This window comes from Pygocentrus nattereri, chromosome 22, assembly GCF_015220715.1.
Source record: "Pygocentrus nattereri isolate fPygNat1 chromosome 22, fPygNat1.pri, whole genome shotgun sequence".
In the NCBI taxonomy this organism is placed as follows: domain Eukaryota; kingdom Metazoa; phylum Chordata; class Actinopteri; order Characiformes; family Serrasalmidae; genus Pygocentrus; species Pygocentrus nattereri.
In genome coordinates this window covers 25879698-25896176 of record NC_051232.1, presented here as the reverse complement: position 1 = coordinate 25896176, position 16479 = coordinate 25879698, and the positions used below count along the sequence as shown (strand labels likewise).

Genomic DNA, 16479 nt, shown 5'->3' with positions numbered 1-16479 from the left:
GTCAAAATGAATGACTTTCCAGAGTTAAACTATGAGTGGACTTAGGCCCATTTAAGCCCACACATCTCCTCTTTTCTGTTCTTTATTTCAGTATTTTTTTAACATAACTCATATAAAGCACAATTGTATATGTTAAAAGAACAATTCATCCATTTAATTATAAGATTTATCCCCACATATAAAGAATATGTGTTAGATTAGATGGGCTTATTAGCCAGTTTTCCCTACATTATTATTATTAACTAACTGCAATTATTCCTCTCTTGCTACAGTTAGCCAGATAATGCATAGACAGTTTGTTAAGAGGCTTTTAACAAATCAGATGACAGTCAGATTATCCAGTGATGTAAGGGACTATATCACTGTTGTCGAACCAAATCCTCGTATCTCCAAAATGATGACTTTACAGGAGAAGGAAAAAACACACTTTACTTTTAAGTCAATGGAACCAGAATTATTTCCAAGTCATTTGAGGTCGTTTCTTTTGATCCATTCATCATGAAATTTACATAAAATGTAAACATCAACAGGTGTTTTCAAATTATGTCAAAAACTGAAAATGGAGATACAAGGTTTTGTTCCAACAACAGCAATTTGCAGCTTTTGACTGTTTGGGCAGTGGAAGACTTCCCAGTGGTGTAGCACCCTACTGGACTTGCATGGGTACTTAAAGATGTAACACTGACTAGAACCTGAAATAAATAATGGAATATATTTAAATATAAGAGCACAAACTGCAGATCCAAGCAAACCATTTTCAAATACTACTATGGTAATCATCCTATTGAGCAGTATTTTATTGCTTTCACAGTTTTAAGAATTAAAAAATTTTCTGCACCTTGCTTGATACAAATTGTTCTATCGTACCACACAACTGCAACTAAACATTTTATGTTGGAATAAAACCTCATAGCTTCAGTTCTGTTGCTTTTCAATTTTTTGCGGAATTTTAAAAATGCCAGCTCTGTACATTATGTTGAAAATTCCTGACCAAATACGCTGATAAAAACCATACAAAATGACTTACAAAAAACTGCTATACTGATTTACATCAAAAGTTCAAAATGTTTTTTTTCCTTCTCTGGTCCAGTTACTATACTTGAAACACAAGGTTTTGTTCCAACAGTGACAATCTGAGAAGATCATCTGAATGATCTTATCTTCTCTCACAGGCGAAGACTCCCCCTTAGCTATACTGACCACAACAAACACCAACACTGGCAAACTGTTGCCAGTACAATACAGGCACAACAACAGCTGCGTCCAGTACAACATCAGCCAGTACAGAATCAACCACTACACACTCAGGAGCTGCTAGCTTCACCGGAACGATGCTGATCTGGATCACCTTGATTTACACCACCTACACAGGACTTTGTGACTGAGGAATCCAAAGAATTCTGTCCAAAGGAATGCAACAAGAGGAAATCTCTGGTTTTAGATATGACTGTACATGAGGCAATGTTCTAGAGATACATTCTGATACAAGAATAATTGTAGCGTAGTTGTTGGTTGAGCACTTAATCTCCATCCATCCATCCATCCATCCATCCATCCATTGTATTATTATTGTATTATTTGCTAAAGTGTCACTGTATGTAGTGCACACACTGGACATACGGACGCAGATTTACTAACGGTTTTGGCTTTTTGAGCTGCTGTGTCTGATCCACTCATACCAGCACAACACATACTATCAGTTAATGAAGCGGCCGGTCAGTGAGATGTATGTTTATTAAACATCAGATAATACATTAACATGACAGAATGTAAATATTTATATCTTAGATAGTTCCAAACATTGTGTTATGATCTATTGAAACCCAATGCACTAATTGAGCTGGTAATAAGTTAAAATCATACTGCATACGCTACTTTGTGTTGGGAGATGGCTGTCCCAATGCTCGCCCCTCAATTTCAGCTTGTGAAAATAATATAATAGACATGTTGTTGTTTTTAAAAATAAAATTGAAAGATTCAGATTATGATTTTCTTTTAATGCTGTCCCACATTTTAAGTCCCTACTGAACCACACAGTTTTTAGGCCACAGACTGAGCCTTATTTTAGCCACGCCCCTGCATTTTGGAGCAGGAGGTGCAACAGCACCACAGTCCCAAAGTCTGAATGTCAGTGTGTAACTTTGAGGAATCTCACAATGAAACACGTGTATATAAATACGTGTTTTGAACTTTTTTAAAACGAAAAACTGTGTGTACAACCATTTGAAGCTGTGTTTGCTAGTCATGTACTGGTGTTTTTAACTTTTGCTTAAAATTAGTTAAAACTGTCGCTACCAAAGCTCTCACTATGGAAACATTTGTTCTTGGTATTGATATGCTAGTTTTGGTTGTGATAAAATGGAATGTCTGTAACTTAATTAGCTATAAAATATAGATAATTACCAATTCAGTGTTTTCATTTTCTCTGTATATATATATATATATATATATATATATATATATATATATATATATATATATATATGTCACAACCCAACCTCTTATCTCTATTTTTGTCATTTTTCATGAAGAATGGGCCAAAAGAAATGGGCAAAATTTACTTGGAAAAATTTCAGTTTCGGCTGATTTACATCAAATGCCACAGTTTTTAGCAGCAATAAAAATCAACTTATTGAAACAGATTAAATGTGCAAACTTTATTTGATACTGCCTTTATAGTCATACATAGACATGTAAAACGTTATATGTAGTGCTCAGTAGTTTTAAAAGAAAGTTCATTTTAGTCTGTTAGAAACTCTACGGTGTACTGCATATAAAATCATTATCACATGCGTGATGTTTACTGTTTAGTTAATGGATGACAAAAAGCCTGGTAATATGTCAGGAATATGCAGGAATTTTCAGGGCGCTCCTAACCGGACACAACCTTCATTAAATATCCAATTACACTGGTACAAAAATAAAGCACAATATGAATGTGTGTGTGTGTGTGTGTGTGTGTGTGTGTGTATATATATATATATATATATATATATATATATATACACATATATAAATGGACACCCTCTATTTATAACAAAGAATGGATCCCCTTTATAAGATAAGAATTATGTAATCACACGTTTAATAATTCCCATTTTAAAATAAAAAGTATGGATTGTAGCTAGAAAAGCGTGGACAATGTGCATGAAGCACTGCTTTTGTGTATGACTTGTTGAATTTCCATGCTGACAGAATGTGTATGCTGTGTGCTGGTCTGAATTGTGGTTAGAAGTGCAGTGCAAATGAAAGCAAAAGTGATATAAGGGACATGAAGAGTAAAGGAAGCGAGCCGGCCATTCTTGGCGCCATGGAATTGCCTGTGGAAACATACATAATACACATAAATAACAAAATACAACATACAATCCGATGTACCAACAACTGGGTTAAGTAATTCAGAGGACAGCAAGATGCTACTTCCTACTGAATATAGCGGTGCAGCAAATTAGAATAAAATGCATCATCTTTGTGCATGTACACTGACCTAAAATCTGGGTGATGACGATGGAGTTCGGATCAGCAGTGAAATTCAAATTTCCACTTTTAAATGCATTAACAAGTGTGTCTCTCAGTTGCGCCACGTTAGGGATACTGGCACTAGAGTTGAAGTCAAGTGTGGAGTCAACCAAAATGGAGCCACTCCTGAAAACACACAAGCACATTTACTTACAGGTTGAAGCTCGGAAACATTTTCAAAAATCAACCATTTTTCAAAACTGCATCTGCTTTCTCACCGGAATCTCCAAATGAACATGCGGATGAAGTTTTTGAAGGCTTTCACGAAAAACGGCTGAAGCTGGAAAAAAATGTACACGTTACTACAGATTACAGTGATCTCAAATGCTCTGGCATCATGTTGGGTCTCTTGTAGGGCTGAGAAGTTAAATATAAATAAGACTTTGCTTGAGAACTAATTAAAAACGAATCGCAAACAGCAGTGATTGTAACAGTATCATTGACATTTGCCCAGTTACCTGAGAGATGATGATTTTGGATTGTGCTTGAAACTGATCAGAGTTGCTATTGGTCAGATTTGAATTAAAGGTGTCATTGATGCTGAAGGACACATTGAATTTTGCAGCAACTGCAGGTGCTGTGGTTGATATGCTTGTAGTTGCATTTGTAGGTGAGGCTGTAGTTGCGTTTGATGCTGTGGCTGTAGTCGCGTTTGATGCTGAGGCTGTAGTTGCGTTTGATGCTGCGGCTGTAGTTGCGTTTGATGCTGCGGCTGTAGTTGCGTTTGATGCTGCGGCTGTAGTTGCGTTTGATGCTGCGGCTGTAGTTGCGTTTGATGCTGCGGCTGTAGTTGCGTTTGACGCTGAGGCTGTAGTTACATTACTTGTTGCATCGACTGGTGAGGCTGGGGTTGATATGACTAAACAGACAACAAACAAAATATTTTTGTTAATAAAATGGAACTAATTCAAAGCACTGTTTATTAGATTAACGTTAGTCAAATATGAAACATTTGGAACACCTAGAAAGTCAGTGTACAGTGATACCTTCATGAAATAACAGTAGAAAACAATATATCACACAGTGGAAAACTGGTTCCAGTATGACAATGACATTCCTCTCACACAATTACTGCTTTACATGACTGACCTGCTGCGCTGACATTTATTGAGCCTGCTGTGATGTTAAAACCCAAGGAACCATTGCTTGCTGCATCCTTTAGTGTGCTGGTTATATTGGCAGGATCAGGAAGAGTTGCATTAGCCTTGAACACAGCCTCTGTATCAGTAATGACAGAGCCATTCCTGAAAAAAGACAAAATAAAATATAAAAACCGGAATTATTCAGATTTTCTTTTGAAATAATTGAACAACACTTCATCTATAGACACTAGGTTCTTTATAATAACAACAAAAAAAGTTTTTCCTTTTTTCCAATTCACACAGTATTAATAACTAATATAATAATAATAATTATTATAATTTGAATAATTTGTCACTCACCTGAATCCAACCACATCAAGTTGTAAGAAGTTGGGGAGCTTATTTAAATAAAACTCTAGCTGAAAGAAGGAAAAAAAAACACAACATATTAATTCCAGCCCTCTTTTCTTTAACAAATTCAAGATATTATTTGTTATTTTCTATTGCTACAGCCAAGATGTCATGCTGGAGTGTGGCTATATTTAATTTAAGATTATTTCTGTCATGTAGCCACGTCAAACAGGCAAAATATTGCTGTAGGCAGATGCATCCCAAATCTGCTAAAGGACTGATCAAAAACCAGCTTGCATCCTAACAGCAATCTCCCCCCATGGGTTATCATCTAGATTCATCTGGTGTAGTGGTTCCTAATGCCAGTCCTGGAGACTCAATGTGATCTGTGTTGTTTCTCATCTAGCACAACTGATCAAACTCATCGACGAATTCCCAAGCTCCCCATGTGCTGGTTCAAAGTGCAAAAATGTGCAGGGCATTGGATCCCCAGGACTTGAATTCAGAACCACTGATCTGAAGGCTTTCTATCATAATAAGCTAAATCATCAAAACATCCTGTTTCAGATGGCATTTCAAACTGTTGTTGGAATTTTAAAAATTCCTGGCTGCTCCGCCCACAGAGAAGCATACATACATTTTTATTATTCTGTAATTTGTGTTAATTTTACTTATGATTTATTTTGGACAAGGCCATATAAAAGCTATTGTCAGCTTTTACTGAAGCATCAGCATTTGCTGACTTCACTTACAGAAGTTTATAAAAGTTTAAAAATGAATGTAAAGTTATTAAACTTACTGCTCTCTTGACAATGTCTGCACGCTTTTTAAATCCTGCTGAGGTTTTGTTACCCAAATCAGATGTGAATGTTTCAGGTGAGCTGAAGGACATTGGGAAAAATGGTGGTCGTAAAGAAGCGATGGTAGGTGATGTTCCATTGCCAGAAGGAGTAGGCTGGGTTCCGTTTCCAGGAGGAGAAGAAGTAGGCTGGGTTCCGTTTCCAGGAGAAGGAGTAGGCTGTGTTCCGTTTCCAGGAGGAGAAGAAGTAGGCTGGGTTCCGTTTCCAGGAGGAGAAGTAGGCTGGGTTCCGTTGCCAGAAGTAGGAGAAGGAGAAGGCTGGGTTCCATTTCCAGGAGGAGAAGTAGGCTGGGTTCCGTTGCCAGAAGTAGGAGAAGGAGTAGGCTGGGTTCCGTTGCCAGAAGTAGGAGAAGGAGAAGACTGGGTTCCGTTGTCAGAAGTAGGAGGAGACAAAGAGGGGCTTGTTGTATTTGTATTCTGGAGAGCACACCCCTCTGTTAAGGAGAAGCAGGTTTGTTATCAAAATGTATAAAGAAATGGCGGATCATTGTTTTTTCATACATTTAACTGATCGCTGTGGTTAGAGATATGAATTCAAAACTGCACTCCGAGAATCATACTGAGCCTTCTGAGGTCTTAAAATTGCAACTGCATATTACTCTGATATCTGTAGTTCCCTGCTTTCAAAACAGATGTTGTGGGGTAATGTAGATCCCACTGGACTTTGTGTAAGCCCTGATAGATAATTTGGTGGTAAGTTGTTGTAGGGAAATATTAAGAGATTCAGGGGTTCCCAATCCAGTTCTCAGGGCCATTAAGACAGCCCATATTTTTTCCCCTATTCAAGCTCATTCTACCACACCAGAACCAAGCCATTACAAATACCATATACTGGCTATGAAATCTGGTACGAGTGCACTGGGAGCGGGGTTCAAGCAAACACTCAGACTGGTTTGAGAACCAACAGCGCTAAAACAGGGAATTTAGAGTGAGCAAGGGTTGCAGGGCTGCACCTTATTCTTGTAAACTCTTGTAAACACATCTGGTTATTCTAGAAAAGACATATATGGCTTTATTCCTGCTGTCAGATCCTTTCTGATGCCAACTAGGGGTTGGAAACAGGTATATTTGCCACCTGAGCTCGTTGTCGCTGCCCCACATAATGACATCCTGCTTCAGAAACTGAGCCAGTTTGAGGTTCTCAGAGGGAGTGAAAAGTGTTGTGCTGATATAAAGTAACTTATTTAGAATGAAATCTTACCAATCAGGCACAAAACGGCCAGAATAATCCTCCAGTCCATTGTGCTGTTTTTAACCTAATGTGGAAAGAATTACATTATTAAATAAACAGAAAAGCATATAAACTATTTATGAAGGCGTTCCAATAAGAGTCCCCAAAAAGCATTAAATGCCGCTTTCGGTGCACATTCAGGAAATATCATTCTTATGTTGTGATTAAGATCAGTGAGAAATAAAAATACATATAATTCAGCTACTATTCATTTCAAATCTCTTCATGTTCTAAATGAATATACAGCTTTTTAGAATGAAGTTCATGTATGAAAAATGGACTGATAGAAATGGTCCAGAATTATGATTAAAATCTGGTTACATTAACGTCTATTACGAGTTAAGAATGTATTTTTCCTCCTCCTGTAAAGTTATGATTATGTTGCGTCTAAAAACATTTTCAGTTCTTTCAGCTGACAGAGGTTGATGATTCATGACTGCTGAAAGCATCCATTCCAGACAACACCTATGTATTTTTTTGAGCTTTATCCTGACTAAGACGTTTATCTCAGCTTTTAACTTAAATACCTACTTTTAAGAAATGAACATCATGAACAAAATATAACTGCCAAATCAATAAAAGCATTTCTGAATTTGATTTTGATTTTGCTACTCATCAGTCTTGCTGTTGACATTCAACCTAATGCCCATTAGGGAAAATGCTGTATGTGACTCACCTGTAAGGACAGCCGCTGTTCGGGAGCGGAGTGAAGTTCTCGGACCGGTGGCAAAGATCGAATGTGAACAAAGAGCAAGAAAATGTGCATTTAGCTGGAAGGTGAATGGTTTCATACACAGTAACCCTGCCAATCACATGACTTGAGAGACCAATGAGAGGCCGGCTGCATGTTGTTTACCCTGACAAACTTGAAAAACAACAAGCATTAAAAAAAAAAAAAAAAGTTCCAAGTGTTCCCTGATGCCTGTCAACTTACCTCTTGTATCAGGTAAAGTAAGACGGCCTATAGTTTCACAGAAAAAAGCTTTGAAACAATTTCATGTCTCACATCCGTACAGTGTCACATTAAAATAAATGACATCAACAAATTGTGTTTTTAATGTAAAACACCAAAATATTCTTTGTGACAAAGACATTAAAGAAAAAGAGGCAAGATTAATGAGTCCTCAGTTAAGCCAGAGACTGAACTATACTCAACTCCTAGGTTTATATATATATATATATATATATATATATATATATATATATATATACATATTGTTATATATATAAAAACGTGACCCTATCTGGACTAAGCGATTAACAATGATGATGATGATGATGATATTACATTACATTACTTTACTTTCAATGTAAGTCAAAGGAACCAGACTTTTTTCCAAGTCATTCTGGGTCATTTCTTTTGCTCCATTCATTATGAAATGTACACACAATGTAAAGGGTGACACACAATATAAAGGGTGACAGGTAATTTCACATTATTCCAAAAACTTAAAAACATCAAAAATGGAGATAAGAGATGTTGCCCTGACAACATCGATATACAATAGGCATCATCATGGGAGATTCCATGCGTCATCAGAAGAATGTGACATTCCAAGACACAAATTAAATTACCATGACATGGCAGATCGGAAATAAAATATAATGGTAACATTTGACGCAAATCATTTACAATCCAATGAAATTAAAGCTAGTGAAGTGTATTGGAATGCATGGAATGTTACTTGAAACATCAAAAACTACCTTAATTCCATTCATATTTGAAAACTGCCCTATCACACTATCTGACACCGACAGATGAGACTTTCCTGTCAGTTCATAGTTTGAGCTTGCAAGGAATACAAAGAAGACAAATGGACAACATCTCAGTATCTTTTCCTTCTACTATTTCAGTTTCCAGTCGAGAAAAAGAGTAGTAATAAATGAAGCTGGGCTCAGGCTTGTCACACTTCACTTGATTTGTTTTTGGTAATTGGCCTGCCTGTATAAAATTAGCTTGCTGGGCTTGTATTACAAACAAATTAAAGTCTAAACAACCTGGACTAAATCTTTTTCTGAGGTTTCTGAGGTCATAGCCTAGGCAGGTAGGCAAAGCAAAAAATCCCATGTCACTACCAAGGTTTGATAGAAGGACTTGGCTGACACAAGAAAAGTGATTCCCTTGCCTACTCAAGCATCAGAGCACCATCAGAAAGAATGATCTGTGATGGTTGTCTGAAGCATGCAAAGCAGCCAAAGATAACAGAAAGAACATTAACAGAAAGATAACAAAGAGAACAGAAGAGCTTTACAAAAAGTACAAAAACAAAAACATGGCACAAAAAGTAGGGGGTCCTCAAAGTTTAGCATCCAACTGTAGGAGGAGCTCATAAAGTGGGCAGTGAAGGGAAGTGCCAGTCAGATGTTTCTAATAAAGTGAATGGTAAGTGTATAAATAATAACGTGGTAAAGTGTCTTGTCTTCAGAGAAGCTTCAGTTCTTGGAAAACCTGTTTTAAATGATAAACAATGGAAAATCCTGAGAAGATATCCATTGTTATGAACAGGCAAGCTAACAGCTTCGTTCACAAAGGCATCTCATGTCTAGCTTTTACGCTCATTACACCAGTTAGCATTGGTTTTAGTTTCAGATTACAAACATATTTGGGCTCTATTATAATAGGCAGTGACGCACAATTTGGTTTAGACTTGCTACGTGGCCACTGCAGTGCACACAACTGCATATGTTGCCATTATCCTGTGTAAATGTCTGCTTATCCGTCTGCCTGCTTATCCGTCAGTGACAATTAACTTTTATAGTAACTGTTGCTGGCAAAGACGACACCCTAATAAAAAATGTTGTCATAACACATTCTGTGTGCATCTCTGGAGTAATGTATATTTATATATACACTCATCAGGCATATAATTCTGATCACCTCCTTGTTTCTACACTCACTGTCCATTTTATCAGCTCCACTTACTACATAGCTGCACTTTGTAGTTCTACAGTTACAGACTGTAGTCCATCTGTTTCTCATACTTTGTTAGCCCACTTTTACCCTGTTCTTCAGTGGTCAGGACCCCCATAGACCCTCATAGAGCACATACTGTTTGGGTGGTTTATCATCCTCAGCACTGCGGTAACATTGACGTGGTGGTGGTGTGTTAAGTGTGTGTTGTGCTGGTCTGAGTGGATCAGACACCGCAGCGTGCCTGCTGGAGTTTTTAAACACCTCAGTGTCACTGCTGGATTGAGAATAGTCCACCAACCAAAAATACCCAGCCAACAGCGTCCTGTGGGCATCGTCCTGTGACCACTGATGAAGGACTAGAGGATGGCCAACACAAACTGTACAGCAGCAGATGAACTATCGTCTCTGACTTTACATCTACAAGGTGGACCGACAAGGTAGGAGTGTCTAATAGAGTGGACAGTGAGTGGACACAGTCTTTAGAAACTCCAGCAGCACTGCTGTGTCTGATCCACTCAGACCAGCACAACACACACTTACACACCACTACCACATCAGTGTTACTGCAGTGCTGAGAATGATCCACCACCTAAATAGTACCTGCTCTGTGAAGAACAGGGTAAAAGGGGGCTAACAAAGTATGAGAAACAGATGATCTGTAACTGAAATGAAATGAAAATGAAAATGAAATGAAATGAACCTTTACTGTCATTACACGTTGTACTTGTACATTTGCGCAACAAAATTGGTTTACAGCCCCCCCCTCCCCTCTTGGTGCAATAGAAATAGAAAGTTAAAATATAAAATAGAAAAGTTTTAAAGTATAAACAAATTAAATAACAGATTAGAGCTACGGTTAACTATACAGGCGTAAGCATAAATTAACTAAGCTCTCCTATTTACACACTAAGCTTTCCTATATTCACAAGTGATTTCCTATATACACAGTGAAGAATTGACATATGCAACATCAATTATTGCACATTATATTTTGTTTTTAGCAGCATGGGTCATTGCACTTATCCCTGTAGGCAGACAGAAACATCTGCCCACCGGTGAACTGTATAGTTTTTCTTTAACAGGGAAATGGCCCTGTTATAAAAACTGTCCTTCAAACGGTTTGTCCTTGTTTTGAGGTGTCTGTAACGTCTGCCTGAGGGCAGCAGTTCAAACATCCTATGTCCTGGGTGTGTACTGTCCTTGATGATTGTGTAAGCCCTCCTGAGACAGCGAGTTCTGTAGAGGTCTTCCAGAGAGGGGAGGGAGTGTCCAATAACCTTCTGTGCCGTGTTGATGACCATTTGTATGGCCTTTCTGTGTGCTATGGTACAACTGGAGAACCACACAGAGATACAGTACGTCAAAATGCTCTCAACAGCAGCGGTAGAAGACAGTCAACAGTTTCTTTTCCAGATTCAGCTTCTTAAGCGTTCTTAGGAAATAGAGACGCTGCTGGGCCTTCTTCACTACCGCTGAGGTGTTAGAACCCCATTGGAGATCTGCATCCATATACACCCCAAGGAGCTTGAAGCTGGACACCCTCTCCACACACTTTCCATCAATGTAGATTGACTGCAAGTTGGACTTCTTCCTTCTGAAGTCTACAATCAGTTCTTTGGTCTTAGAGGTGTTGATGACCAAGTTGATCTCTGAGCACCACTCTACTAGCCTATGAACCTCCTCCCTGTATGCCCTTTCATTGCCATCAGAGATCAGTCCGACTAGAGTGGTGTCATCAGCGAACTTGATTGTGACGTTGTCCGAGTGGCTGCTGACACAGTCCTAGAGTGTAGAGGAGTGGGCTCAGCACACAGCCCTCAGGAGAGCCAGTATTAATGCTGAGAGCTGTAGAGAGATGTGAGCCAACTCTAACTCTCTGTACACGGTCTGAGAGTAAATTTCTTATCCAACTGCAGATGGTGTAAGGAAGACCAATGTCTATTAGTTTGACAATTAGTCTGTCTGGGAGTATGGTGTTGCAAGCAGAGCTAAAATCAACGAAGAGAAGCCTGGCATAGTGCCCCTGCAGTTCCAGGTGGGAGATGGTGGCATGGAGTGCTCTTGCTATGGCATCTTCTGTTGATCTGTTTGCTCTGTATGCAAACTGAAGTGGGTTGAGGGTAACTGGGAGGTAAGACCTGATGTGGTGTCTCACCAGTTTCTCAAAACACTGGGATCGGCACGATTGTGGCTGATTTCAGACATGGCGGGATGAAGGACTGGGATAGGGATGCGTTGATCTTGGTAAAGACTCCAGCCAGCTGGTCTGCACATTTTCTGAGGACCCATCCAGCAGCCTTCCTGGGGTTCACCGCCTTCAATATAACTGTTGAACTACAAAATGCACCTGTGTAGTAAGTGGAGCTGATAAAATGGACAATGAGCAAGGAGAAACAAGGAGGTGCTCATAATGTTATGCCTGATTGATGTATATTGTTAGTATTAATGAAAAAGGTGCGAATAATCCTTATTAAATAAGGTTAAGCTACAAGTTTACCCACTTTTTTATCCGCCTAGACTAGAGTACCACTTGTAATATAAACCTACAGGTGAAATATGCTATGTATGGTACTTGTTTTGTTTGCACAGTTCCCTATCCCACATTGCACATAGCATGATTTCCCGAAGTTTTCCTTTCGTTTTGCTCAGTGTCACGTTCCCAGTTGTGCGAAGAAGTGAGCAGCAAACCAAATGGTTGTTTTCAGTTTTGAATGAAAGATTGCAGTTATCTTCTTATTGGGCTTAGCATACCCAAGGAAAGCATTTTGGTCTGGTCTTTTATCTTGATTTTTTTGAAGTCAAGCATAATAATACTTACTTTCCTGTTAAGTTAAAATAATGTTTCCTGCTGCTAAATGAGAATCTTGAAACATTATGAGTTTTTGTTTCCTCTTTCCAAACTCCTACATCATGAGATGAACAGTCACATGCCAGGAGTGAGTCAGTTCTTAAAATATGATCTAGCAAAAAAGGCTCTTGGATTCAAATGTGATTTATCTGGCTCTCTCTCTCTCTTTCTCTATCTCTCTCGCCCTTGCTTTCATATTTTGTGTACACTCTTTGGAAAAAAGGGCAAAGCAGAGGGTTCCATAGAACAGATCCACTTTTGGTTCCTTCATGCTTGAAAAAGTCATTTGTGAAGAACCTTTTAAAAGTTTAAAGCACCTTCATGTAATGTGAAGGTTATGTACCAATTTAGTGGTTCTTCCTAGACTCTTTACTTCATATAGAGATTCTTGACACTCACACATTTCACTTACAAAAAGTGTTGGTCCTTTAAATATATTATATAGACCCCCCAGTAGATTATCTATAAATGTTCAAATAATTAACAAGCTATCTAGTGAAATAGTGTTAGGTTACAATTAAGACCAGGGTTAGGTTTTGAGTTTGGGTTGAGGTTACAGTTAGAGTTAGGGCCAGGTTTAGGGTTAGAGAAAGTTAAAGTGAATGTAATAGCTATTTATTTAAATGTACATTAAATGCAAGATCAGCATCTATAAAGCAACTACGGGCGCTATACAAATAAAGCGGTCACCAAAGTGTTCTCTAAAGAGCCATACACTAAAAGGTTCTTCAGGGAGCCAATGGTGGTTCTTCTGTGGCTTCATGCAGAGAACCTTTATTTTCAATCTTGTACTTTATGAAACTATTTTCTCACATGTAATTATGAATGCCTGGAATCTAACAAAGTAAAATATGCTACTGTATACTAGCTTTGTTGACGGAGAAGAAAAAGAAGAGAGAAGAGGATACGATCTGTGTTTTTGACCATGTCAGAACTAGGAAGTTTCTCACTTCCAAGTGGGAAATGTCACTTTAACATGGCAGTACGCCTATAATAAGAAGTAATATTATGTTTTGAGCGAATGAGCTGTTGAGTTTTACTGAAAAAGCTTTTTAAACAGGGAAAACGTCATTCAGCTGAGGTGTGAAAAGGAAGTAGGAAGCTCAGATTTAAAATAAATGAGCTCACAGTTGTCCTGAATACAGCATACATTTAGGATCCTCAAGGCTTAACACATTAACCTGTTTAGGGTAAGATAGGGCCACCTGACCCTGCTCCATGTGACTTACCACCATGAAGAGTTTTCCGTCAACCCTTATCTATAGTCAGTAGAAAGGCCACAGTGCAGGTTCTTTAACAAGATAACATGCAAATGTATCCTCAAAGAACCTATTTTGTACCCTTAAAGTTTTTAAAATCAAGAAATAAAATAAAAAGCTGGTGTCAAGACAGGGTGTATTAAAGGCACCATTCCAGTGACAGTTTAGTGCTTTATTCTGAACATGTAGCACACCTAATCCAGTTAAGCAAGGCCTTCAGGAATATCTGAATATTAGTGCCAGTTGTGTTGAAACTATACTCTCTAGAAAGCAAGGTGGGGCTACAGAACGCAAAGTGTTCCTATGACATAAATTCTTGTCACAGTATACAACACAGAAATACGTAAAGTGTCAGTAAAGTTGATTTAATATTAATACTATTTACACACTAACAGGAATTCCACTAATTTTTCCCCTTTTCTGCATAACTCAGCGCTTGAGATGTAAAGTCTTTTGGAGTGGTTTAATGTGAAATGGTTATTTGTAGAAATGTACTAACCAACTAAGATATCTATACAGTGGGGCTGACAGGAACTCGCAGCCATATTGAATACTGTGCAAATACAACCATTTTTACTATCCAAAATGACCTATGAACCTACTGATTTTATATTGTAGCATTCCCCTACTGGCTGTGCTATCTCTGGGAAGCTCAGGAGATGAGGTCATGCGAAAGGCCATGCAAGGAGGTTTGTGGGAGACATGTGCCCTCCAAAAAATGGACATTTTATGTTATTTATGTTGTTTGCTCTTTAAATAAAGGTATGTATCCGTGTTTCATCACGTCTGGGGTGTGGGTAATGTGGGGGATGGCCTCTACAGGGTGAAAGCTTAGGACACAACTGGTGGTTGGTTAGTGTAGTGGTTAACACCTTTGCCTTCTACGCTTTAGACTGAGGTTCAATCCCCACCTGGGCAGCACCCTACACTATACAGCCTACACCCTACACTTGGGCAAGACTCCTAACACCGCCTTGGCCTACCTGTGTAAAATGATCAAATTGTAAGTCGCTCTGGATAAGAACGTCAGCCAAATGCCATAAATTTAAATGACTAAATGATCCCCTTCGTTTCCATGTATGTTTTGAGCCTTTCTGTCTGGTGTTTAATAAAAGAGTTGATGCCAAAATATGCAATGTTGATATAACATGGTTAAATAAAAAAAGTGTTTTCTTTGGGCACTATTTGGCCTATTTTGCCTGTAACTCTTCATTATAGGCCAAAACCTTCTCAAACTGTCATAATGTCATAATCATGGACCTGACACATTGGTAACCATTTACAGTGGCACTGAACTCTCCAGATGCCTGGTTCCTATCACCACTGAGAACAATTCTGACTCAATATTTTCTCCTACAGTTAGGTATTTCACTACCGTAAACTACTCTGAATGACTAATGTGTGGTTACATCTTCACCATTTAATCATGCAATTTTAGTTCCACTGTGATTCCTCTTTTATCTTCCAAACAAAATGTATTTGTTCAAAGGTTCTGCAATATTTAACATTTAACATGACCAAATTATTGTTCAAGCAGCAAGATTATTATAAAACAATTAAAACAAATGTACTTTCAACATAAATCTCTCTATATAATATTATCTCCACCTCTTTATTTAAGTTAAAAATGCTACCATGGATTTCAAAGCATCATCCATTTCTTAGATCAGGAGTTAGTTCTGCCATTGTTTATTAAAAGATCATTTATCTTTCATTACAAGAGGCAGCAGACAACAAGTATGTGTGATAAGCGATGGCTGGTCATAACACAGGATGGAAGGGTCAAAGTAAATAACCTCAAACGTAGCATCGCGTTCAAGACAGTGCCCTACTGAATAACGACAGTGAAAATATGAGAGCGCTTAGTCTCCTTTGTCTTGTTATAGGGACAAGAATGACATGCAACACTGCACAAACACATAGGAACACACAAACTGTAACGGAGATATGAGGTTTCTAGAAATTGGCATGCAATAACAAACCAAAGGTTGCTGTGAGATAACAACTGGTGCAAGGTACCAGTCATTCTTAATTGCCTAAACTAATGATGTGTAACATTAATCAATGGCTATAGCTACTCTGCTTGGCTTGTAGCTTGAACATACCCCTTCTAAATAGGGGGTTTGGCTATTTTGGCCACGTCAATTGCTAACACGCACATAATGAAACACTGGTAGTAGAAAAGATCATACTGAGGAGCACACTGACTTTCAATGTGGCTCTGTTACAGGATACAACCTTTACAAGTGCAATTTCTGCCCTATTAAAACTGCCAAGTTATCTGAAGATAAAGAAGTCCATGCATGAGCTGGAGTCAAATTGTAATCTCTGGAGTGATGAATCTGTTTTGTCAGTCTGACAGACAAATCAAGGTTGTGCAGATGCCATGAGAACAATACCAAAGCATATCAAAGTT

At 38.3% G+C, this 16479-nt stretch overlaps 1 protein-coding gene across 1 annotated transcript; it reads right to left on the bottom strand.

Moving 5' to 3' along the window:
• Window positions 1–2642: 2642 nt before the first annotated feature.
• On the bottom strand, window positions 2643–7799 carry zgc:111983 (uncharacterized protein LOC550501 homolog). The gene is made up of 9 exons (XM_017687522.2): window positions 7719–7799; window positions 7013–7067; window positions 5752–6245; window positions 4962–5020; window positions 4609–4763; window positions 3978–4378; window positions 3738–3799; window positions 3488–3645; window positions 2643–3320 (listed from the first exon to the last, which is right to left on the bottom strand). Exons 2-9 carry the CDS (start codon window positions 7050–7052, stop codon window positions 3229–3231), a joined length of 1461 nt encoding a protein of 486 aa, XP_017543011.2. The 5' UTR covers window positions 7053–7067; window positions 7719–7799; the 3' UTR covers window positions 2643–3228.
• Between the last annotated feature and the right edge of the window lie 8680 nt (window positions 7800–16479).